This window comes from Gymnoscopelus microlampas (assembly GCF_963454915.1).
Source record: "Gymnoscopelus microlampas genome assembly, chromosome: 5".
Classification (NCBI taxonomy): Eukaryota; Metazoa; Chordata; class Actinopteri; order Myctophiformes; family Myctophidae; genus Gymnoscopelus; species Gymnoscopelus microlampas.
This window is the reverse complement of record NC_139942.1, coordinates 37,324,575-37,352,076: the sequence shown is the minus strand read 5'-3', so window position 1 is coordinate 37,352,076 and position 27,502 is coordinate 37,324,575. Positions and strand designations below refer to the sequence as shown.

General features: G+C 40.9%; 1 protein-coding gene across 2 annotated transcripts; it reads left to right on the top strand.

The window, feature by feature from the left end:
• Window positions 1-366: 366 nt before the first annotated feature.
• On the top strand, window positions 367-6,833 carry LOC311045476 (large ribosomal subunit protein mL37-like). Of its 2 annotated transcripts, none has more exons than XM_084057357.1 (8): window positions 367-845; window positions 1,480-1,663; window positions 2,666-2,781; window positions 3,510-3,695; window positions 4,276-4,430; window positions 4,695-4,820; window positions 5,389-5,463; window positions 5,845-6,833. In XM_084057357.1, exons 1-8 carry the CDS (start codon window positions 485-487, stop codon window positions 5,920-5,922), a joined length of 1,281 nt encoding a protein of 426 aa, XP_083913483.1. In that variant the 5' UTR covers window positions 367-484; the 3' UTR covers window positions 5,923-6,833. The 2 variants fall into 2 exon arrangements, with proteins under 2 accessions (XP_083913483.1, XP_083913482.1); XM_084057356.1 differs by having other exon boundaries at window positions 4,689-4,820; window positions 5,845-6,830.
• Window positions 6,834-27,502: the final 20,669 nt, after the last annotated feature.

Genomic DNA, 27,502 nt, shown 5'->3' with positions numbered 1-27,502 from the left:
TATATATATATATATATATATATATATATATATATATATATGTGGTATTGCATGTAACATGCATGTAAGTGGTATTGCATGTAACAAAAAATGGAATTGACTCACATTCCCAAATGCACAATTGTTAATATCTCTATGACTTAACACTGCCGGGTCTCTTAGGAAAAGCAGCAGGCAGTATATATCATAATATTATCAAGTTAATAAAATAAACTACTGTATATAGAATAATATAGGAGTCTTGTCTTATTTTATTTTATGCATAATCTCATGATCTCTAGTTCCACACTCCAGTCCAGTTGGTGGCGGTAATGCACCTATTAGTTGGTTTGCCAACCGCTAATAGACCCCAAAGAAGAAGAAGAATCTAAACTAACATGGCGGCGTCCAGCGACAATACATAATACATGCTAAACAATTTAGGTTTCAGTTAAACACTCTGTGTGATCTACAACATAACAACTCAAACAGACCAAGAGCCAAGATGATAACAGAAACAGCAAACCGTTTAAAATCAGCGGCTCCCTTGTTGTCTCCAACAACAGCAACACTCCTCTCCCATGGTGGGACAATAAGCCGGCGACACTTCAATGTCACCGTCCAGCTGTCAGCCAAGGTTCCTCCTAGACCCAAGCCCAGGGAGAGGGTCCACATCCCCGGCCTGGAGAAGATCACATACGGGGAAAAGATGCACTATGTCCCGGGACTCGCTAGGCCCGTTCACCCTAGATGGGAGAGAGACTACAAGGACCCACTGCGTTTCAGCTCACCCCCTCTTCAGGAGATGCCACTCTATAAAGAACAAACGTGCTACGTCTTCAACCAGAGGTCTAGCATACTGGAAGGTATGTCATAATAATACGTGTGTGCGTGTGTGGGGGGGGGTCTTTATAATACTTTTATTATTATCATGTGATGGGCATGGTAATGGACAAGAGCCTGATGCAATTTGAAAAATGAAGGGTTGAGAGAAGCGTGTATGCAGCCATGGATCACAAGACACATGTCAGTCATGTATCAGGGCTAGTATACAATACAATCTTATACATTATATCCTTGTACTGACCTTAACAGTTTAAACATTTTTTTTGTGTACACACACCCCTCCTGCTCTCTATATCTTTTCCCTCCACACTGCCACTCTCCTTACCTGTTTCTTGTTCCCTATTTTCTTTATTTCTTTGCCTCTGAAGTTTATTGATATTCACAGTTTTGCAAATGTGCATTTGGATATTGCCCAGTGCCCACACTCTACTGCATGTCTGTTCTGAAAGCGTGTCCACTCTCCTCCATCCCAATGTTTCTTACCTTTCTTTTCCCATACAAGTTTTTTCCTTGACCATTTGAAGGTCTAAGGACAGGGGGTGTTGTTTGTTTGTTTGTTTCCTTTGTATATGAGCCTTTTGAGATTGTAACAGTGATTACACCAATATATGTGGCTTGACTATCTTTTCCTCTTCTATTCTGTGTCCTTCCCAGGAGTGCATCAGGCTTTGTGGTTGACCAAGGCCAAGCTCACTGCTGGCCTGCCCCCTCAACTCCTGTCATTGGCCCAAGATCCAGCCAATCAGATCCCCGATCAGGATGAGCGTGTGCAGGATATCATCAGACGTGCTCGCTTCTGGGACACGACCGAGGCAAGGCCGAGGAAACCCAAATACAGGTATGTGCTGACATGTTTGTTACAGTTGAGTTAACATGCAATAAGAATAGGTCCGTCATGAAACCGTGCACAACCTGACACAGTCCCATAGATCTCTCTTGTAAATGCAACCTACTGTATAATATACTTATTTACACAAAGGAAGAGTTACCTGGGGTCCTGGGCACTTACCAGCTCTTCCTCATGGAGTCAAAATCGTTTTGACTCTGAGGAAAACGTTCAGACCTATTTGAGTGCTCCAGTAATGTATTTGGGTAGTCTATTTTGATGCTAACTTTTCCTTCACATTACATAGGGGCGGCAGTGGCTCAGGGGTAGAGTGGCCGGGTAGAGTGAACTGGAAAACCGCAAGGTTTGCAGTTCGATCCCGGGCTGGGGCACTCCCCTAGAGTTAGTGTCGAAGTGTCCTGGACTCCTTGAGCATGGTTTCCTCCGCCATCGGTGTATGAATGTGTGTGAATGGGTTAATGGCACAATCAATGTAAAGCGCTTCGGATAGATGTGCAATATAAATGCACCATTTACCATGTATAGTCCTTTTCTGTTGAGCACCTTCTACTCATAACTTGGCTGAAGTGCGTTGAACTCCCTTGTGACATTATCCTTATTTACACCATGTATGTTTTTATCTCTATTCTATTCTATTAATCAATTACCCGGCCTTTGTTTACCCTAGGTGAGTGGAGTGATAAAAGCACAGAGAGGGTGATAACTCCTTGGGTTGATAACTGAGAACCCCAAGGGGTGAAACGACTAGATGACTGACCAGTGACCAATCAATGCAAGCAAAAGTGCCACTGTACTGTCACTGTGAACCACCCATCATGGCTGCGCAGATCAAATTATATATTCTCCTTGTCTTTGTGACTAAATAAGGCATGGGTAGAGGCTTAACTAATTATTTGTGACTGCCCCTCGTTTGGGTAACCTGAGGCAACGACATTCATCTGTTACCTGACTGTCCCTGTCTGTCTATTGTGTGTTCGTTTCTCCTCCATCCAGCTCCACCCTGCTCAACAACCTGCTCCATGTGTGTGGTATATTACAATCCAGACACCCAGCCCTGGGCAAGAGAATGCTAGCAGAGAATTACACACTGAGTGCTACATGGGAAAGAGGTATAACGCTGTTGTTTTGGTGTTTTAATCATGCTTCCTGGTTCACTTAACTGTAAAGAACCTTTTGAAAAAAGTGTTTTTGTAAAAATGGTCACGGTCATTACTCAACTTCTACTGTTCCTGTTATTAACTCTTAAATCTTTGTTTTTATTTTACATGATCTGATGAAAATGGAATCCTGAATTAAAGGGACATTGAACATTTGATAGGCCTTAAAGTGCCCACAATTAATGAATCAGTCGACATTTTAAGCTTTTGGTCACAGTGTCATTTTACATTCAACACGTTTGATGACTGCTTTTGCTCTCTTAAAGTTTCAGTTCACAACTACAGTCGCACTGTTTTGAGAACATCTATTGTCTGTCTTGAAACCCACATGTTTGAGGGTATAAGCAGAGTGCTTGGTGCTTATCTGAGTTTTTTTTTCTCCCCCTTATAAAGTTATTTTTTTCTCCTCCTCTCCCCTGGCTCCCACACATATAAAGTGTCTTTGAATACTTAGAAAAGTGCAGGCTAAATTCCAGATATTTTTAGAAGCTCTTTCTATAATCGCTACCAATTAACTTCAAATTAAATTAAGTTCCCTGAATTTTTTTTTAAGATAAGTGATCCCAGGGGTGAGGGTGGAAATTCAGGTGTCAAAAGAAACGTTACAAGCTGTCTAAACTTTAAACTTTAACAGCCATTTAAATACTTTGTGTGTGTGTGTGTGTGTGTCTCTTTCCCAGGTGAAGATTTGTTCCAGGTGAGGGGTAGGAATGGTGTGTTGCTGAACAGCATGGCTCCCCTCCCACCACTCGCTGGGGAACAGGAAGTGCAGAGCACAACAGAAAACGTTCTGGAAACGTTCTACCCCATCTCTCCAGCTATTGATTTACAGAAAATATATGCGTATAAGAGAGAGAATTTCACAGGTGACGGCACATCTCTCTCTCTCACCCCCCCCCCCCCCCAAACATTGATATCTGATATGCTTATTGTTACATTTCATCTAAACTTCCTCAGTGGCACAGCTCAACAACGTAGGTCCATGTTTTATATATCGTTATTTACTAAACTTGGGTTAAAGTGGAAGCAACAGAAAGACAGTAATCCCTTTGATTATGAAAGAATATACAAACGAAATGATTGTAATGCACACAATAGAAAATGTTGCCCAGGCTTAGATTAATCCATCAATGTTTATTCATGAATAATTGACAGTTCTCTTTTCCATCCCTCTTCTTGTTCATATCATGATTTTTTTTTAAATATTTGTTTTTACCCTGCTGGGTTTTTTAAATGAATTACGCCAATCTGTATTAATGGCAGATATTTTCTATAATTAAGGACTGTCCACCACACCAATCAGTTAGAAGTATAGATCATTCGATCATTTCTAACTCAAGTGGATGGCAGAGTCCACACCACAACCAAATGACAGTGGTGAACAAATAGTTATAGTGCTGTGGATGGCCCTTTAGTGTTTAATTGACAGTCCTCTTGTCCAATCAGGTTTCAAAGATGATTACCCTTACCCCCATGCCCATACACTTTACTTCCTGGAGACGGGGGAGGTTGTACCTAGGTTGCATCCACCACAGCTCAGAGCCAAGATGATTATGTTTGCCTATGGAAACGCTTTGGCACGTGCACACAAATTGTATGGGGTAAGCAAACGCACACCCACACATACACATACACACAGAAATGAATGAGACCGCATACGTACACTCCTATAACAGCATATTATTTTTAGCCTTATAAATGAATGTCAGAATGTCATACTGTTTCTAAAACCTTTTATTTGCCTGCCTCTGCTGCTTGGTGGTTTTGTCCATATTTTTGGACTGTCTGTTTTGTGTCTTTTTCTGTCTGTGAGTTTAACCCTCTGTCATTTTGTGTACATCTGTCTGCCTGTGATTCAGCCTCAGCCTCAGAGAATATTGGACCATCCCATAACCGTGCAGGCTGTCGGGACCAACGGTAGACAATTTGAATTTGTCGTCTTCCAGCTTAACACCACTGATCTCCGTGACGACCAGGGCATTAAGAACCAGGTGTGGTATAATATACTGTATCTGTGCTGTATTTGCTGATGTGTCAGAAAACTACTGTATTGCTCTGGCATTCAGCTGAACTAAAAGCCTGTGGTGTTGCCTTCAACATGGATTAAAGATGAGAAAATGACTGAGAACAATCATTTCTTGGATTCCATAGAAGTCTGCATGTCTTCTATGGAAGCATATCATGTGTTATGCAATATAATTTGTTATTTTACAATTGAAGAGTATTTGAAGTGGTCAAACTAGCAATAAAAACTAGCAAAGAAAATCCTAATGATCTCAGATATTTCATAAACGCAAAGGTTAAACCTCCAATCGGCAATTTCTTCAACTGGTTGGCTGTATGGCTACCAAAACATCCTATTTTTACATATTGTTTATTATACTCTGCTCTAGTGGGTGGGGTCTGCTCTGGTGGGTGGGGGCTCCTTTCACGCGGTTTCACAAATTGCACATTAGGACTTGGCCTAACAACATATTTTCAGTCGTGAGATTTTATTTTACTTTAATCCATGCTTCATGTCTTCTGTATTGTCTACCCTTGACATGTTGTGACTGGAAGGTGTGGTTGGATGAGAACAATCTGCTCTATGACTTTGCAAAGGTGCGCCCGCTCATCAGGAAGAAAGTGGTGCAGGTGAGACCATTACCTACTATATTTGTCTGAATGTATACATGTTTTTAACTATACTCCTTTTTAGTCTTTATCAATCATTCAGATAAACACCCACCTAATTGTGTGAATTGTTGGGCAAGCACTTAAGTATCTAACCAATTTTGTGGGATAATTCAGGTTAATTAGATGGCCTCCATGTCTCTTTGTTCATCTCCTTTGAGTGATTGAATACTTTATTAGCAAGTTTGGGATCAGTCAATGTTCAAAAAATTATAATTCAGTTCAAGTTTGTGAATCTCCCCCCAAAAATTCTCCCCTTTACTTTGCTCCTTCTCCCTGTACTGCAGTCCACATACTGTACACTGATTCTGATTTCTCTTGTTTATTATATCTTCCATCCAGGTACCAGCCGGCCTATCAGGATACCAACCTGAAACATTCAGCAAATTCTTAGCTCTCTACCTCCATGGAGCTGTTTAAGACTGCATCATACCTGAATGACTGTGTATGTGCATATTGAATAACTCAATGTAGTGTTATGCTTTTGTTTTAAATGGTATCATTACATTACAAGTATTTCAATCATCAGTTGTTGAATAACTGCACACGAGAAAATGCTTGTATTCCATGGTAATTCAAATAAAAAGTAGACAAAAATGAGTATGTTCTTTTCAACAGAGGCCTTTATTCCAGTTTAAAAAAGCCAACAGTTCATTTGGAAAATTACATTATTTTTTTGTTAATTTATGCAGAGATGAAATCTCCAAAAAAATAAAAATAAATCACAATATTATTCTACAATCTGTTGGTTGTAGAATCATAATACATTATTGATCCATCCCGCGTATTTTGGCATACATATTTTCATTTACCTTTGTACAATATATTTAATCCATCCGTCCGTCCATTAACCCATCCCATCCACACAATGCTGTACAAATTGATCAATAGAACATGCATATCATTTTCCAAAGTCTGTTTGCCTGTAGATGTATTATCCATTAGGCAAGGAAATACACAGCCGAGTACCTTGGTGTTTCAAGTTGCTTTACCTGGCATGAGATAATCTTCCCCCCTTAACCCAGTTAGACTTGAGGCCGATTCTAAAAACCTTCTAAATCCTGACCTAAGTTTTCTGAAAAACATCAAATATTTATTCAAACAATACAACAAATGTATGTTGCTATATACTGTACATAGCAACAATAACCCCAAAAGGGGTTCCCGTCCTGAAAGGTATAGTTACAAATAGGGGTTCCTGCCCAAAATGGGTTAAAACTGAGACCGGTATAGATAGAGCAGTCTCTAAACCAGTGTTTTGCGACTCAGGAGAAAGATTCAACACAAAATTTTCCTCAGAAGCATTGACACTTCCACATTGCACCGATTTTTTGTGTTGGCTCCACCAGCTTTCTGATGAACATCATGTGTGGCATTCAACTGCGGTGGTCCAACAAAAAGTAGAAACTACAGCTTCTGTATTGTACTCGCACTGCGATCCAGCAGACTAGGGGCCTCTGAAACACACAGACACCTGGCAGATATGGGTCACGCCTCTCTATAGTTTGACTATAGAGAGGACTGCACTCTTCTGTCTATACAAGTGGTGGTCAAGTACTGTACATTTATGTATTGTAGCAGCATTGTTAACCTCCCTGCCATCTCATAGCATTGCGTCTGCAGGCAGCTACCGAGGCTAGAAGCCACATTCAGTTAGTTCAAGTCCAGTTCACCCCTCCATAGTCCTCAACAGAAACCTCCTTGTAGCGATGGACTTATCCAGTGCCGAGAGGCTTTGCCTCCACATCTCGGCCATAGGAATCCAGTGTAAGGTACAGGAGTGGATGTGACCTCCACAGGAAAACAGTGGCACTAACACAGCAGTGCAGAGATCAGAGGATTGGTTAAGTGCAAAGAGTCTAAACCTTTTTTTAACTACATTTCCCATTAACAACTTCAGTGCTCTATTGCAGAATGTATTAGGGAGGAAGATGTAGTGTGCAAGTACAAGCATAGGCACCTAACATATATAATTAAGTGAAATGCTAATAAATGAGGAATTGCCTCATTGGTCCACACATCATTTAATCTTTGTAAGCATTAAATATGTCTTTCTAATGTAGAGCACAGCAGGCTACTGCCGTTTTGATTCATTTTACTCCTTAAAGCTACAATCCATTTGTTTTATGGCCATTGTCTCCCTCCTGATAAAAAGAGGGTGGCCCAGCAAGGGGCAATGTGGATGTAGAGCTGATTGGGGGGGGGGATTCCCCAAATATAGAAATAAATCTTGCCTTTAATGGAAAGTGTGAGAAATAAACTCTAAAGCCCTGTATCTCAAATTACAGGAAGCTCACAGAGAGTTAATGCTATCTTGATTAGATGGGGCAAAAAACATGTGCTCGGCCAGGTTCAAAGGCTGTTGCACTTATCAGGGCTAAAATTCACCTTGCCTTTTCCTTCTAAATGAGAGAGGATTAGAGGGAGAGGAAATGTTTAGTGGATTTGAATTATGGCTTTAAATCCAAAATTATACTGTACCTCCAAGTCTTGAAAAGGTATCATATCTCGAGTCGTGAGTATTTTTATTTGGCAAATCACATGAACTTACAAATGTATTAATTTATTGTTTTACCATTATACAATGTGCTGCTGCCATTCATCAAATGTGTCCACAAAATGAATTGAAAGTTGTTTGAACAATAAAACATTTTCAGAAGGAGCCCTTTCTTAAATCCAGACCAAGAGATTGTGTGTGTGATTTGTGTACTATGCAGGACAAGTAACATCCTTTCGTAACAGGCAGATTGCTTGGCCCTTGGAAGTGCTGCTTGAAAACAAAACAAAAAATGAAATTAAATAATCGCTAAGAAGATAATCGATAGTTACAGCCATACTCTTGTGTTCAGCAATACACCTGCCAAGTTGATCGTTGAATGTTTTCAACATTTGTGATGGACAGACAGACATGATACAGACAGAAAGTACATGCAGTGATAGATATATTGTATGCGTGAGTTGTGTGTTGTGAAATCAATAAATAATAATTATGAAATATTTATTTATCTTTTCAGTGTGCCCAGCTGTGCCTCGTTTTTAATGTTCCATTTAGTGCACTGTGCCCTAACCTTAATCTTACCAATATCTCCTCTCTCCTCTGTCCACTACCCACCCTTTTAACTTTGACACTCTTTTGAACTCTATATAAGTGTCTCCCTTTCACCTCACAATCCCATTTTCCTTGCCACATTCTATTAACTTTCTCCCATACTACACTCTTAACTTCCGCTTTACTAATACTAACCTTCATCTCTACTTTCCCTTTCTCTAACGCCTTCTTAGCCAAAACCCATCCGCAGTCTCATTCCCCTTCACCCCTACATGTGCTGGAACCCACACAAATTTTACCTGACCTCCCTGCTGTACTATCCTTGTGACTGACTTAAGGACTTCATACAATAACCCTTGGCGTCTACTCGAGTAAAATGACCTTAAACTAGCTAGAACTAAAGCTGAATCTGTACATTTAAGTACTTTCTTCAACCCAACTGTTTCCACCCACCTTAGTGCAACCAACACCCCCAACATCTCCACTGTACACACCCCTAGACTGTCAGATGTCCTTCTGTTAATCCTAACTCCCTTTGATGGTACTGCCACCCCAAACCCTGTCACACTCCTGTCTCAGGTTGCTTTGCTCCATCTGTATACACATGTACAAATTCACTGTACTCATTTAACAAATGTTGGTTAAATACTTTAACCAGGTCTACTTGCATTCTCTCTCTCCTCTTTGTTTCCATAAAATGCCAATCTACTTCTGGCCACACCATTCTCCATGGCGGCATCACCGGATATACAACTGGACTTAACTTAATGCCATCCACCCCAAATTCCTTTGCTATGTCATTCCCCACCCGACCAAAGCTAACCTTCTTACACTTCCCATAATCCCAGCATTCCTGTAGCGTGAGTATCCCTGTGTCCCTGTAAATTTGCCCAATAGTTCGTCATCAGCTGCTTCCTTCTCAATTCCAATGGCATTTGCCCCATTTCTACCTGTAATGCAGACACTGGTGATGATTTTATCGCCCCACTGCATACCCTTTATGCCCATGCCTGAATCACATCCAGCTTATTTAAAAGAGATATAGCTGCTGACCCATAATACTATACTACCATAATCTTTTACAGACCTAATCAAAGCTACATATAATGTCTTCAGTGATGAACAACTAGCTCCCCATTCCCTACCAGACAAACATCTCATCACATTTATTACAACTTAATTAACACTCCTTCCTTCCACATCATATCATAAGCTTTTTCAATATCAAAGAACACAACTACTACTGACTCTCTATTTGTCTGTGCTTTTCTTATCTCATTTTCTAACCTTACCACTGCATCCATAGTGTTTCTTCCCTTTCTGAAACCACTTTGGCAGCTTGCCAACATGCCTCTCTTCTCCAACTCATATGTTAACCTTTCTGTCACCATCCTCTCCATAATTTTGCATAAATTCGAAGTTAGCACTATTGGCCTATAACTAGAAGGCTTACATGGGTCTTTACCTGGCTTCCTAATCGGGATCACCACTGCTTCCTTCCATACACTTGGCAACCTTCCCTCCCCCGGGTCCCCCCACACTCTATTGTACAATCTTAACAATTTAGACATTCCCCCCTCCCCTAAAATGTTCAACATTACATAACTCACCCGGTGAGTTACACCTGATCTCCCCCCGGAGCTGTAAACTCTGGGTTTGGGCCTTGAATTGACAATTTGCCCAGCTGAATCTCCTCAGCCTAATGACTGGTGTAGCCTACTTAGTGTTGCTGGTCCACAGCGGAGCCTCTGTGTGGCTGTGGATTGTTGTAACTGGGGCTGCTGCACGGGCACTGGAGACGGGCTGTGAAATTATCTTTCACGTGGATGCTACTCTTGCATTGTGTGAGACATTTGTTGCTGTTGTTAGTCATGGTTTCCAGTTCCCACCTGATGTTGTGTGGGAGTTCAGACTGCTCCAGATCGTACTGTATAACTGCTAGCTTGCATAATGTCTTGAGAGTAGGACTTAAGTCTAACATGCACAGGTCATCAGGTGTGTCTAATCCTCCAAAGAGGACGATACGATCTCCCACAATGCAACAGCACATCCTATACATCCTACACAGGCTTTTCCCTTTGGGCTCAACCTCCTTCCAGGAGAAGGTCTCTGGGTTGAATTTCCATAGATCAGTGAGGGTAGTACCCAAGGTTCTGCCTCCAAATATGTACAGCTCTCCATTGTAAGTAAAGGCTCTATGACCCCAGCGTCTTTTTGGAAGAAGCCGTGCAGAAGGTGTGTTCAGCCAGCAGTTGGTCTCTGTGTCAAACACTCTGAGGATATTGTTGTCAGAGTCTCCGCCCCCAAATACAAACATCTTTGTCCCGATGATGGTGGCAGTATGATGTGATGAAGTAGGTGGTGGAGTGTCTCTGGTGTTAATTAAAGACCAGACCATTGTGGTGGTGTCCAACTTGTACATGTCATTATATAATCTATTGTTGCATCCTCCATGAATATACATGACCTCCCCCAAGACACACGCTGAGTGTTCTTTCCTCGCCTCTGGAACAGTTCCAGAAACCTTGGGCTTGAACAATCTGTGGGTGTCGACATCAAATGCATAAAGAACATTGCAGTACTCCCTTGTGACATATTTATAACCCCCCCAGATATAGATATATTCTATTAGCACAGCTGTGTGGCCCCTACACCATGTAACCTCAAGGTGACATTCTCCTCTTCCAGTTGTTAACACTGGGGTCAACTTCCTCCAGCGTAAAGACACTGTGTTGAAGACGTGAACAACAATATGATCCTTTTTGTCGTTCCAGAGCCTTCCAAATGAGTAGACTTTGTCTCCCACGGCAACAGAAGCAGGACTGTCAAACTCTGGTCCTCTCTTCATATGCAGCGTCCAGCAGAACATTTCTCACAACAGCTCCTCCAGGGATCAAATCAGATTCCTCAAATGTAATTTGGGACTTGAACCGAGATGTCTGACAAATGAGCTTCAAAGGTAGCTCTGTCAAGAAAAGGCTTTGAGTCAAAATCAATCCTTAAGTAAGTTGATGAAACCTGATGATAAAGTCTTAACAATATCTGTAAACGGTATCCAATTCTGGTTACAGATGGATGGAGAATCCAAGAGCGTTGGTTGAATTCTGCCTTCCCTGTAGACTGTGTCTCCCTTTATACCATTGGTCAGACTGATGATGTCATCCTGACATGATGTCATGATATGTCATCCATATTCATATATGGATTCCCAAGGTCAGCCATGTCCAAATATAGAGTCCATGATGTCAGACTTAGATGTGACAGCCATCTCCATATAAGGGGTTCTGGGTTGTCAATCATACCCAAATATGGTGTCTGATGTGTACTAACAGCAAAAGCCGTGTTAACCAGGATTCACTCAAACTTAGCGGGTAACTATGGCGACCTTGGGATGGGCCCATATGAAAATTACATGTAAAAAAGTATTGCGATTAGCGATAATCAAAATATGCTTAATACTTAGAATGACACTTTTGTTAATCACTTCAACCCCCCGCATCCCTATTCTGCGGGGAACGTTAAAAAAAACGTCAAAAATAGCGGAGCTACAAGCTCAAAACGTGTTGTGTTTGCAACACAAAGTGAGCTTGTAGATCGGCTATTTTTGGCGAGTCGATTTGTGTAGAGTGAAATAATAGCTTACCAAATGACCTCTTTACTTTACGGTTTTATCAAGTATTTAAGAGATACGGAATTTGCAGCTCAACAAAAGCTAATTCGTCCTAGTTTATGACAGGATAATTTCAAGATACATTTTAATCTCTGCGATACGATTATTGTGAGTTGTTTTTAATCCCGATAAACAATATTAACGATTATCGTCCCATCGCTAATCCTGACATCCTGAGGAAGTGATGCTCTTCTCTTAGCCGCCCGTCAGACGCGTATTTTAGGGACAGAGTCTGAATCTGCAGTGTCCAGGCAGATGGGCTCCTGAGCTTTCTGCTCTCAAAATGACTTGGATGTCATTTGTAATCAAGGACGATCTGGCTGCGTGCCAAGAGTGATCCTCTCTCTCACCAATGGGCGAGAGTTAGAGTGATTCTCTCTCTCACCAATGGATGAGAGTCAGCTGCCTCACGAAGGATCAGAACGAGGTCTTCAAGGAGAATCGCATCACTTCAGATTGAGATGGTAGGATATTCTCAAAACATTTGTTTTGAGAACTTGTGAAATGGGACTTTCTACACAATCAGTACTTTTACTTTTGCTATTTGAACTCTTTGACTGCCAGATCAATAGTGTAATAGTGAACCACTGCTGCCAGCAAAAACAGCAATTTTACTCTACCTTGGAAAAATCATGGAATATTATCTGTGACCGCCGTCCTCACGGTCCTCTCCTACTCTCCAGCGTAGGGGAAGAGAAGAGTCTCTTCTCCTCTCCCATTCTGTCTTGTCTTGTCTTCACGTTTTACCATCAGTATGGACCTGCAGGAGCAATACAGTATGCCATTAAACCTTTGAACCTGAAACCAATGATGCACAAACATCTCCATCACCAGGAGACTATCAACAGCAGAACATTTCAAACAGCCCCTGGACCAAAACATCCAACGTCTCTAGTTATTCACATGGATCTCATTACAAGCAGAGCAAATTCACTTCCCCATAATAACGTCCAGCTTAGGAGACAGAGACGCTTCAAAGGAGATCCCGCTACTCATCTCACACTCATCAAGGTGCTGAATCAACACAGGATGACGTGACATTTATTTATTTATATTGGATTCACAATAATTACGCACCCCGCACTTTAATTTGTGCATCGATATTTTATTGTTGTGAATTTGATACAAATAATTGATTGAAAGGAAAGTAAAAAAGTGTGCTATATCCAAAAGATATTAGCAAGTCAAATGTGATACATATCGGCCCTGTTCACATATACAACTGACCTTTTTTAATTGAAATAAAGAGAACAGCTTTAAACAATGTGCTGCTGCCATTCATCAAATGTATCCACAAAATTAATTGAAAGTTGTTTGAAAATTAAAAAATGTTCAGAAGGAGCCCTTTCTTAAATCCAGACCAAGAGATTGTTTGTGTGATTTGTGTACTATGCAGGACAAGCAACATCCTTTCGGAACAGGCTGATTGCTTGGCCCTTGGAAGTGCTGCTTGAAAACAAAACAAAAAACAAAATTAAATAATGGCTAAGACGATAATCGATTGTTACAGCCATACTCTTGTGTTCAGCAATACACCCGCTATAGAAACTGATATCAGCTGATTCGTTAACCAGATCCAAATCCAGTATGAGAATATGCTTTAGGCTGTGGCAATCGCCTATTGCTGGAATCTCTTCGATGCTTCTCTCTCTGGTAGTTAAGTTAGCTCGGGTTACTGCTGGAACTGATCTGAACCTAGGCATGCCGAGCCTTTTATACGTTTTAGCGGTGGCCCTAGTGTCCCTATGATGATGTCAGGTAGTGTCAGACATCTCCGTTTATGGGTCGGCCCACGTCAGTTATGCCCGAATATGGGACTATGCTGTCAGTCCTAGACGTGACGGTTATCTCTATATATGGAGGTCTGGGCCAAGGATGCTGATGTCAGACTCCGTACATATGGCACATTTAGGTCTCGGCTATGACGACTAGCCGGTTGATTGTCTCCATCTATGGGGATCTCCATATGAATGTTTTCTACACCCGCCAAGTTGATCGTTGAATGTGTTCAACATTCGTGATGGACAGACAGACAGACAGAGACATGATACAGACAGAAAGTACACGCAGTGATAGATACTATATTGTATGTGTGAATTGTGTGTTGTGAAATCAATAAATAATAATTATAATCTAATCTTTTCAAGTGTGCCCAGCTGGCTGGAAACTAGGAAATGATACCATCAAGCCTGATGTCAAGAAGAGCAAAGAATTCTTCTCCAAGCAGTAATAATGCCACGACCATATTGTGCAGCCTACTGTAGGAGATCTTTAGAGATTACAAATCCAATATTGCACAATATTGAAGTCAGTCAATCAACCACTGTGCCTGAGGAAAAAGGGGTGAAGGAGACAATTTCAAGCCAACTCACCCCATCTGTTATGAGTTTATAGTGGGTATTTGTTTTAAAGAAACTTAAATGTATAATTGTGTTCACACTATTATTTGTGTTTTTCTGTAATAAATATAGATCTGTTATCTTACTTCATTCCTTGCTAATGTAAGACCCAAGGTCAGTAGATGAAAGCTTTTCATAGTGAGGAGGTGACAAATATTTGTTCTTTTTTGATTGAAATGTCCTTTCATTTAAATACATTTGAAATAAATAATAACGTTTCAAATGTATAAGAAAACATCATTGCACAGCAGTATGCAGTATGATGTTTCTTACACATTCAAGAGGACCGCTCTAAGATAACATAAAAAATGTTAGGTCATCTTGGGATGATGGACATCTGGTGCCTTTTTGTGTGACACAGGCTGAGTCTCCCATTTCTTAGATTGTAGCAATTTGTGTTTGTAGACAGGCTCTCTCAGTAGTCGACTGAATTCTGCTTATAAATAAGTTGGAATACTACAAATATGAACATTAGGCTATTCAATCAATATTATTGATACGAGGTAGCTTCAAAATGTCCTAAATATGTGTAGCCTATATAACTTCTCCTAAACTGTCTTTTTCTGAGGAAGAGTAAACCACGCTCCAACTGATGTTCACGAGGGCTTTTTATTTTCACCCAATGTAGACAACGTGAAAAACTGTAAATGAAATGACATAAAACAAAATAATATTTTTTAACCACAATGAATTATGTCCTTGTTGACAGCCATGCTGTATTCTTTTTAAATGTCCATGAAATGTCCACATAACAAATGAAATGTCCATTTTAGTTGCATAAACACACACAACAAAACAACAATAACAATCATTGGTAACCGCCCAACTCACTCCAAATCCAACTCACTCCAAATCGCGCCCAACTCACTCCAGACATCTCACTCCACACACTTGCCCAGCTCACTCCACACACTTGCCCAACTCACTCCACACACTTGCCCAACTCACTCCACACACTTGCCCAACTCACTCCAAAAATTATTATTGAGTACAATATTGAGGAATTAAGTACAATATTGAGGAATTTGTTACTTTTAACTCTATTCTGTTTTAGGCTTGGTTAAAGTTTTAAATACTGTCTCTACAAAACAACTTAATGGTTCTGGGGGGGCGGGGGGGGGGCTCGCTGGCCACTTTGGCACTTGGAGTCCAGTGTTTGTTAGATGTCTTATTCTATTGTTGGTCAAATCAAGAGGTGTTGTTATATTCCTCGTTAAGGTTTTGGCCCTCCTCCACTGAGTTCACCCGCATAATCACCCTCCACCCAGGTTAGGGTTTAGGGTTAGGGTTAGGGTTAGAATGTAAGAGTCTCCACCGATTCAACCCACACACACACACACACACACACACACACACACACACACACACACACACACACACACACACACACACACACACACACACACACACACACACACACACACACACACACACACACACACACACACACACACACACTATAATATTATAATTTATAGCTGCAAAGTAACTAGTAAAACAAATACATTTAGTGGAGTAAAAAAACAATATGTGGATCCAATATGTAGTGGAGTAGAGGTAAAACCATTGGAAGTTGGGAATACTCAAATAACGCACAAATACCCAACATTGTACATAAGTACAGTACTTAAGTTAATGTACTTAGTTACTTTACACCACTGACACATTGAACCAATATTACACTGGTGACATTGCATGGAGTGAGTTGGGTTTGGTCCTGGAGTGAGTTGGCTATGGTCCTGGAGGGAGTTGGTCTTTGGTCCTGGAGGGAGTTGTCCCAGCCCTGGAGTGAGTTGGGCGAGCCCTGGAGTGAGTTGGGCAAATATTTCTTAAGTCTTCATGGAGTGAGTTGGATTTGGAGTGAGTTGGGCGGTATTCCAATCATTGTACAGACCAACAAAATAAACAAGTGACATACCGTGTGCGCCTTCTGCCCAGATATGCTCAGGAGTATTAGTACCTTTTATCATTTTATATATTTATTTTCTTCTTGACATAGAGGGAGCTCCTCACAGCCCTGAAACTCTGTTTGTTCTGATTACCAGCACCTAAGCTCACGCAAGTGAACCCAATGCTGCCATGATTGGTGTCACGTGATATCTGCTACAGCAGGCCACACTGCAGAGTGGAAGGCACTATATCACCATACTCATAGACGCCGGCGACGACGGGGTCACGCGGCCCTTAATGTCCCCCCACTTTTCAGCTATCCACTTCTTTTATATATATATATATATATATTTAAAAAAAACAAATAAAAAAAAAAATCGCCTTTTTTTTTTACCTCCGCCCACCCCACCGTTCCCATTGTCAAGCGGCCCCAGCCAGACATGCTAATTGCCTCTAATAAACAAGTCGTGATCTCTGTGGCTGTGCTAAACATGTTCTGCAGGTTTTGGCGTTGCCGTCTGCCCTTATTGAAATGAAGGGTCGCTATGCTGTGTCCCTCGACTCCCTCGTCCTGCACTAACAGTCACTCACTGCATGCACTGAATACCAGTGGTGGGAAAAGTACTCACATTTTTTACTCAAACAAAAGTATAAATTCTGCGATATAAAAATACTCTGTTACAAGTAAAAGTAAGGTATTCAAAATGTACTTGAGTAAAAGTAGAAAAGTATTGGTATCAAAATGTATTTAAAGTACCAAAAGTAAAAGTACTCATTATGCAGAAGGTCCCATTTCACAAGTTTTCAAATGTGTAAAATGTATAAAAATTCTTTGAAAATAGCAGATCTACAAGCTCACAACGCGTCGCAAATCTGCTATTTTCAACATAGTATATGGGTTAGTTTAGTATATATACTGTATAAGTGGTTTTGTAATAATAATCAAATAATAATCAAAATCTACAAACTTACTATAGTAAATAAAGTTATCAAATAATTGTAGTGGAGTAAAAGTACAATATTTGTCTATGTAGTGTAAAAGTACTCTACATTTTTTAATTCTACATTGCATTACTTTTACATAAGTAAAACATTTGAGGATGGGACACACTGAAGGATGGGTAGAGTGTTGTTAATGTTGTTTTATGGTCATTTATATATTAATTAGGCAAAAAAAATCGCGCGCGCTTCGCGCGCGTACATGCCCGTGACGCAGTGGGTGGGGGGGGGGGCGAGGGGGACTCATAACGTTGCCACTTGGCCACGCCCCCCTATGACGTCATCACTGCCCCCCCACTATTTAACCCCTTCCGTCCATACAATACAGTACATTACCCAAAATAAACAATATTCACTTTTCATATTTTCAGAAAAATAATAAAATCAAATACCACAAAATTCAACCACTCTCTGGAACAGCTACAGCCTATGTTATGAAATCAGAGTTTATATTAAAAAATGTACGCAAGCGGTAGGGTAAGTGATATTTTTTGGTTAAAGCTAAATGTTTTTTGTTGAAAGGTCAAAGCACTATTCTTTTTTTTTTGTTCAAGGTTTTTTTTTTTTATATTTTCACATACAGGTCAATAACAAAAGGCATACAAAAACAGTGAATGTATGTTACCCCTCCCACCCCCCCAAAGTTCCCGCTCCGAAAGAGCCACAACCCTGGTATCTTATTGTACCATTAACACAAAGGACAATACAAACAAGTAAAAAAAAAAAGTATACACAGTAGGATATATATTTTAAATTGAATTTTAAAAAATAAAAAAATAATAATTCAAAGCACTATTCTGATCAAAACAATATCACTGACAAAATGTCAGCCAATCAAGAGTGTTCCTGCTCATTTCTTTATGTCATCACTTACAATTTCACTTCACTTTAATCCGTATCCTGTCTGAGTTCTCTATCCTGATTGGATAAAATTGGTATCCTGACCTGATCATCTTTTGAGAATTTGTAAAGATTCTTGCCTATAATGACTTGCCCCAAAATAATGTGGTTCAATTCAATGTGGTTCAATTTAATTTAATTTAATTTGAGTTCATAAGCACAACATCAGCTGGGACAGTGATATTTTGGCCCACATGACCTTCATGATTTGTTGATTTGGCAAGACTGGTGAGAAAAAAATACATAGTAGCCTATATCCTAAATAATATCAGATAATAACGTATTAACATAATATTTATTTAACATAATAATAATGTTTTTTTTGTCTTCAGTTGTGTCTCTAGTTGTAATTTACTCAGCGGTGGAAAAAGTACTGAGTAAATGTACTCAATTACTTTACGCCACTGAATTTACTTTGGGCGGGAATTCCAAAAATAGCCGTTCTACAAGCTCACACCCCTTAGCTTCCTTGATCCACGGTGAGCTTGCAGATCTGCTGCTTTAGGCGCGACAACGTCGTATGGCGTAGTACGTATTAGGGCCTTTACGTCACGTCACCCACCCGTCTCAGAAACTCTAGCTGGGCAAAGTAAGTTATGCTGAACAAGAAGGTCTGTTTAAAGTCACTCTTTAAATATGACTTTTACATAAAACATATTAACACATATTTCACATGATGTATGATGTATTTATGTTGTTATTATGACTAACCATTTGTGTTTATTCACATTTTCATGCTAGCTGGTGAATGAGAGAAGATGGCAGCATCTAAACAGCAAGCATACAAGGTAAGGAAATGAATAAACCGTTGTGACTTGTGTGCAGTGGTGTAAAGTAACTAAGTACATTTACATGCCAATACCTTTGTACTTAATTAAACATCTTAAAAAAACATCCTTCCTTGTTGCATTCATTAAAATATTGTAATGCTTAATCGTAGGCCTGCGTTTTTGTTGACACTTCTTGTATGGAGGTTTTGTTTTATTGTTGTTTTTTATCTCTGAACACGTCGAAGCAACTTCCAAATCAACTATAAAGTTGACTGTTATAACGCTGAATGTTGAACTTGAACAGAACTGTTTAACATGATGAGTTAGTTTTCAGAGACCGTAAGTTAACGGGCGCCATCTTGTGGTTCTGTATAACAATCAGTGGTGGAAAAGGCACTCAAATATTCTACCTAAGTAAAAGTATCAATACTGCTAATGTAGAAATACTCTGTTACAAGTAAAAGTACGGAATTCTACGTGATTAAAAGTACAAAAGTATTGCCCTCAAAATGTACTTAAAGCAGTGGTTCTCAAACTTTTTCGTGCCAAGGACCCCCAAATAGACACTTAGACCGCGGACCCCCATTTGAAAAGATAAGCCAGGGACCCCCATAATAGAAGATTTTTACGGCTCTCTAGCAGTGATTCTCAACCATTTTAATTACAATGACCCCCAGTTTGACAAGCATTAGGCTACGGACCCCCATTTAATGACATTTATATCCCTGGGACCTCAATTTATATTGTAAAATCAATGTTGATTTAACTCTGAGAGTGTACATATGGAACCAAATGGACCCGATAGGGTCCACACAGGACCGATCTCTTGTAAAGGGGGACAAATATGATTTCATAGTTTATCTACAGAATAATCAACTTTGTTATAGTTAATGTATAAGGCTGTTTACATTCATTATTAGTTTATTTTATTTGCTTGTGCACAACTCACAAAACACATCCATTTTGTGTTGACGCTTGAGCTTTGTATGAATGTATAACTAGTGTGTGGTGTCCATTTCTGACTTGTCTCCTGTCACCTGCAGGGGCCCTCATATGCGTCAATCGTCAAGAGGAACCTTCCTCTCAGCAGTGCGGGAATCTCACCTCCTGTCCCTGAAGTCACTCTAACAACACCGGTAGGTTGACAACAGCCAGCTCAGTACAAAACCAAATCTACTAAGTTGCATTGATTCTTAACCACCAGCTCATAGCGCGGCACCGAGTGCCGCGCTATGAGCTTGTAGATCTGCTATTTTTGAAAAATCTTGAAGATTTGTGCAAATCTTTGAATATATATAATTTATGTTTTAAAGCGAACATTTTCTCTCTGATCTGTGCTTCTGGGGGTCCCTGGAACAACATATTTTGAGATGCGGGTCCGCAGCCAAATACATATCATTTTGGGGGTCCTGGGGGAGGTTGGAGCGCCACTGATATAGCAACATACGTTTTTTTCAAAAAACTGTAGAATAAATATTCAAAGATTTGCACAAATTGTCACGATTTTAAAAAGAAATAGCAGATCAACAAGCTCATAGCGCGGCACTCGGTGCCGCGCTATGAGCTTGTATATCTGTTTTTGAATATATATTATATATTGAGCTATATATATCTATTTTTGAATAGAGACATCTAAAGTGACACAGATGCGTTCCTGGATTGAATGGGTTAAGTCAAGACCTTCCTATTTTCTCAAGACATAGCTCGTCTGTGTCTATGGATGTGGCATTGCTGTGTCCTATGTGGATGTATGTGGGATTTGCTGTATCTTATGAATGTGTGGATGGATGAGGGTTCTACAATGCTGTATTTTATATTTGAGAATATTAAGTTTAGTGGCCCTCATTTATCAACGTGGTGGCCCTCATTTATCAACACGGTGCAGACCAAATAATGGATGTAGGGCGAGATCAACAAAACATTAGTTTTGTGACTTTTTGTCACAAAATGCCATGATGTTTTGTTCTTTTCTTTTGAATTGAAAAGTATTGGCTCTGGCACTGTTTTAAAAGTACCGGTTTAGCACTGGTATTGGATAAAACCCAAACGATACCCGACCTCTTTCTGGTAACATCCAAGTGACATTATTCAATTTTGGTGTGCCCGAAATGCAGCGTTGCAGCGTTGGGTCTTCTCACTCGGTTATCTTCCCTCTCCAGGAGGCAGAAACGGTGGCAGCTTTTGAATTCAAGGAGTTAGCTAAGGGAGGTTCGACGCTCCTGCCTCTCACCCACAATGCTGCTTTCAAGTGGTTCTACAAAGATCCCCAAGACGAGATACAGGGTAAGGGCTGGGGATGAAAGGAGAGAATCTGTATTCTGGAGCTTGGGTTGAAAACAAATGTGATTTTGTAAGTTGGAATGCAGAATGAAGAGTGAACATGTGAAACTCCCATGTGTGTCTCAGGTCCTTTCAGTGACCATGATATGATGGAGTGGTTCCGTGCTGGTTACTTCCGTGAGACCCTCTTGGTGAAGCTGGGCTGTGACGAGGTGTTTCAACCCCTGGGAGAAATAACAAAGAAGTGGGGAAGGGTCCCCTTCGCCGAAGTAGGCGAAGGGGCGAAGTAGGGCGAAGTAGGCGACCTACTGTCTACCCCGCGATTTATCAGACCATTCATTGGGCGTAATCAGGAGCTACTGACCTACCGACGGAGATGACTTAAATACTTCAGTTTCGGTTTTGGTTTTGGTTTCGGACCATGACGGAGGCGCGCAGTCTCAGGCGAGCTGGAGCCCCGCGACGGGCCACCGAAGGAGCTAAGGCGACTGAGTTGCCGTCCGGAGCGGTGCGACGCTCGCCTGTGCCTACTCAGCGCCGTTCGAGTTATGTACCGATACGCACAGAATCGTAAATATTGTTGTGGGGACTGCTCCGCCTCCGTCGGTAGGTCAGTAGCTCCTGATTACGCCCAATGAATGGTCTGACAAATCGCGGGGTAGACAGTAGCTCGCCTACTTCGCCCATTCAATGGTCTGATAAAACGTGATAATCTCCCATTCAATGCATTGATAGCATTCGAAGCCGGTGACTGGGATCAGTGCAGTGACCAGGGGCCTATTACACGGAAGGTGAATTAAATAAGCCTGGGCTTAAGTCAAATCCAGGTTTGTCAAAGTCTGGTCCGTACAGCCTGGTTTATTCCGTTCCCTGAACGCCAAGCCAGGCTGAAAAGGAGCGACTTTGTCGAGCTAGACCTTGTCAAGCCAGGCTGTGTCGAGCCAGGATGGTAAAGCCAGGCTTCACGTATTCCTGTAAAAGACCATGAAAGTCAGAATCCTTGAACTTGACCAATCATGGAGTCCAAAACCACAGCAGCGTTCTTCTCTGTGGCTGAACAGCAGCACTGCAGCAGCTCAAGGAATCATATTATGAGGAAGTAAAATGTATAAAGCAAGAAAGGACACACGGCCGCTATAGAGTACTGAAGTCCTGACGTCACTCTGTCAGGGTTGAGTAGCGGGAAGGACCCAAAAGCAGACGAGTAGGAATGCAGGATAAACTTAAATGTATTTATTGAGCCAAACAGGCCGGTTAACACAGGTAGGTAAGTATAGCAACTTCACAATGGCTAACTGCCAAAACACATGACTCACTTGACAATGGTCTACGGACCAACAAGATCATAATGCCAACACAGGGTTTAAATAGACAGGGGAGTAACAGGACGCAGGTGAACTCAAACTACAATCAACACAGTGATAGGCTGGGGCACAACAGGACACAGGTGGAGAACATAACTAATCAAGAGTAAGCGTGACAAGACAGGAAACAGTAAACAAGGCAGACAGGAAACCATACTACAAAGTAAGAGCACAGGACACCAACTGCAAAAGGCAGTAACAGAATGACAGATACAATACAGTATAGCACATGCAGTATGCAGAAACAAACAATATTCAGAACATACAATATGCACTTTGGCCTAATCGGCCTTAACTGTTCACGACCATATACTGGCATATTCAAGGTCTAAATAATAAACGTTGGCCTAACCGGCCTAAAGTGTCCATGACCAAATAAGGGCATTCAAGCTCTAAATAATAAAGTCAAAGTCCACGGCCCGAGGAGCGGACCGTGACACACTCGTTCATCCCCTGGGTTGCAGAAGTAATTTCTCTATGGAGAATAACATTGGGTCATCTTAGAATCGTCTCATATAAGAATTGTGGTCCAAAAATAAACAAACTATCCCGGCGATATTGTCAGCGAGGTGTCGCTGTATCGTTTATGATAGTCAGTCACTCATATTTGATAAAGTCTATTTCTGGAAAATGCGAAAATGTAACTAATTTGGCCGCAGTAACATTAGAGTTTTCTCACCGTCAGTTGATGCTTCATATCCATATAAGTCAAACCGCCGGGGTCATTTGTTTATTTTTGGAAGACAGTTCTTATTGACGCGATATCAAACAAGTCTATGGGAATTCTGAATGGGGGAAATAAACCGCAACCCAGGTAGGATGAGTAAATTACGTCAGACTTTGGTGCTCTATAAATAGATCCCGGGAGAAGGCATGGCAAAGTATTGAATGCACAAGTCGTCCAAAAATATATACAATTTATATATATTGTCCATAAATATATAGTCCATAAATATATAATTCTGTTAGGCTTAAACATGAGGAGTATACTGTAAGTGAATATCGCCTACTAATCTACAATGCTATTATATGCGCCATGCATGCAATGTTGAGATTACATGGAATCCATCTATGTAGGCCTATATACTGTATCTGCAGTGCCGTCCACGGGAGTAACGGGGGTCCCCGGGGGTTGCCGTTACCCGCGGCAGTAACGGGGGGGTCCCCGTTGCGGTGATGGGGGTCGCGTTACCCGGGGCAGTAACAGGGGGGTCCCTGTTGCGGTGACGGGGGTCGCCGTTACCCGCGGTAGTAACAGGGGGGTCCCTGTTGCAGTGACCCCCCCTTGTACAATGTCAATGGCCCTTGTACAATGTCAATGCTCCTCATTGACATTGTACAAGAGGCTCTTTTAAGCCCATCACTAATAATTTACACACACACACACACACACACACACACACACACACACACACACACACACACACACACACACACACACACACACACACACTCTCTCACACACACACACACACACACACACACACACACACACACACACACACACACACACACACACACACACACACACACACACACACACACACACACACACACACACACACACACACGTATGTATGTATGTATGTATATGTATGTATGTCAGACATTTTTTATAATCTAAAAAAAACCTAATATATTATCAAACATCTACAATATGAACTATAGTGTTAACAGAGTGACAATGACATGTCACATAAGTCATTGTGAAACAATTATGATTCATGGTCACACTATTTCAGTAATATAATTAAATTGATTATATCTTATTGTATTTATTTCATTTTATTGAATCATTCAAATGAGTCCATATACAAACATAGGTGTTGCATTAAATGTGGAAAAAGTCACTGGTTTACGATTGGAGTCATTGGACTAACAGCTATTTCCCAAAACTTGAAGAACAAGGCACTGGATTAATTAAGCTTGGCTGTTAGCCTGCTCCTGACAAGGCTAACTTCACAGCTAAATTGCCACGGTAACTAAAGTAGGATTGCGTCAATTTTCTTTCGTGAAATCTAGTCATGGATAAACTTAGCCAGGGCGAACTGGCTAAACTAATCTGGCAAGATAATTCAGCTTTCATGAAACTGATTCATCGCAAATCCTGGCTAAATTAAGCCAGGATAGGTGTTAAATCCAGGCTTAATCCCTAATTCTGCTTTCGTGAAATAGGGCCCTGTTATCGTACAATTGTTCCATTGTAGACCTGCGGAGCAGCATTGTCTCACCGTCTGACAGGCTTCTGGACACATATATCCACCCCAAAATGTATTATCTAACACACTAATAAAGAATCCCTGTGAAAATATAACATTTTATAAACTCATTTAAACAAACTGCTTTAACAGTCATTCAGATAAGATTGCAAATCTGGCTGCATTGAAAATAGCGATGCGATGCTTGTGAGCTTGTAGCTCTGCTATTTTCAAAATATACAAGCGCTTTTGCGATGAGATCCACTGTGTATGAAATGTGCTATACAAATAAACTGCACTTTAATGTCTTTTGTCTTTTTCTGTCATAATGTAGTGGACCAACTTATTCCAAAGTGACCTGAAAACGTCCCTTGTCTTCGTTAAGAGGATGATGGCTGTGGCTGTGTCCTCCATCACCTACCTGAGAGGGATATTCCCAGAGGACGCCTACAGGTCTAGAGATCTGGAAGGTAAACGTAAATGAACACTCCTTTGATAGTCATGGAATAAATGCCTTTATCATTTCTGTAAATGTCCTTCCCTCTCACTTTACTTGTTCAGATCAGTGTGTCAACATTTTGCGAGAGGACTTTGGGGGACCCGGACCTGGCATCTCTTCCAGCATGATCGAATTGTTTCAGAAACTGGAAAAACACAGAGTAAGTAGTACCATGTTTCTGCTCCTTTAGTTGAAATTGCTGTTGTTTCCTTAGGTCTGTGTGAGATAATATTGATTATTGCTTTTTAATATTGATGCTGTTTGTTTTTTTAACAGCTTGAAATTGTGTCCATTACGGTAAGTGAGGTCATTGGAAACAACTATTACAGACATGTAACACGACAAGAAAAACAAAAAAGACATGTATTAACTTTGTAAAGTCAGCACACTTCTGAAGAGCACTTTCTCATTTATAGTCGTATGTACTGTAGTTAACTGAATCCTGACTGCAAAACAAATAGCCTTTGGAGGATATAGAATATTTACTGTGGTATATATAACAAGTGTGATTTTACATTGTAGGTTCACACCTACGCAGGTAACTACAATGTAAGTTATCTTCCCAACACTGAATAAAAACAAATTACGTTTGATGATTCCAAACTAAAAGACACAATTATGGTTACAGCATAGTCTCTATTATCCCTTGCCTCTACTTAAAGATAACAGATACATTTTCTCCTCTCTTTGCAGGAGATGATGAAAACTGAAAAGTACCAGCTCAAATTCAAATACACAGCCAAAGGACCACAGATGGATATACTGAAGTGAGTGCTGTACACACTGTATATCTAACAAGCTTTATAACACAGTATACTGCAAAAGGTAGACAGCATGGAAGGGGTAGAGCTTTTTCACTGGGAATAGAACAAGATTATGTATATTTGGCTCTGGATTTTTCACATGTGAATGTAGACTGAAGGTTATTCTGTGGTGTTGTGTTTCCCATTTAAGTAATGAAACCTCAGGGGATTCTTTTGTGGAGTTCTCTATAGGCAGCACTTTGATCTCCTTGAAGCTTTACAGAACAAATATTGCCTTGACATTTCTGTGCAAAATAACACCAGTGTCAGTGTACACTGTTCTGAGTTCCAAACTAAACTCTTTAACTACAGGGACGGAGTCGTACAGATCAAGAACACCGATAAGGCGTCTGTGCTGCGGTTTGAGGAGCTTTTCCGCCCAACGAAGAACCTGCGTTCTATCACCACGGAAGTTGTCCTCGACATGAAACTGTTACGTTACGATGAGACTCAGATGGACACTGAGTGTCACTGGGGCTTTGCGGCAGGGTTTCGCCGGCCAGAGATGCTCCTGGAACGTCTGATCCATTTTCACTCAGAAGGGGTGATTTGGCAGTTCTTCCTCAAAACTGACCAAAGAGGGAAGTCTCAGAGGGAAGTCTCCCTGACCTCTGAACTGGGCAAGGAGGCAGCAGTTCTCCAGACCGGACCGGAGATACGACAACCTGCAGCAGCCCCCCAAAAGGTCCAAACACACTGTCCCTCTCTCTCTCTCTCTTAACACTTTCTCTGCCAGATATTAATTCTTATTTTGACGATCCACGGAGAGCCACGGAAGCCCGATGTGGACACGGATGTAAACAAAGGCTGTCCTGGGGGAGGGGGAGGGGGAGGGTCTCTTCTATCCACCGGAACAAATTTTTTTTTACCACGATCGTCCATTCTGTAGTTATCGGCCGTTGAATAAGGCTCGTTTTCACAAAAAAAATAAGAAATCCGAGCTAGATGTGTTTTTCTGCACCTCATAACATAGGAGTGTACGGCAATGAATCTTTTTGGGATGACGTCACATCCGTCCATTCCTTCTCTTGCAGTCAAGGGATCATTCATAGGTTGCGGAAGAGCACCCTCTAGTGTTTTTAGCGTTAAAGGGATAGTTCACCCCCAAAATGACCTTTATTCTATGGATTAGTCACCCCATGGAGACTTGAATTAATTGTTTAGTTTTCGTCTCATTCC

Coding starts and splice junctions, on each gene's coding strand:
- LOC311045476 (XM_084057356.1), top strand. CDS start 485: ATGATAACAGAAACAGCAAACCGTTTAAAATCAGCGGCTCCCTTGTTG. Junction 3,696..4,275: donor TAAGAGAGAGAATTTCACAG/GTGACGGCACAT, acceptor TTGTCCAATCAG/GTTTCAAAGATGATTACCCT. Junction 4,821..5,388: donor ACCAGGGCATTAAGAACCAG/GTGTGGTATAAT, acceptor TGTGACTGGAAG/GTGTGGTTGGATGAGAACAA.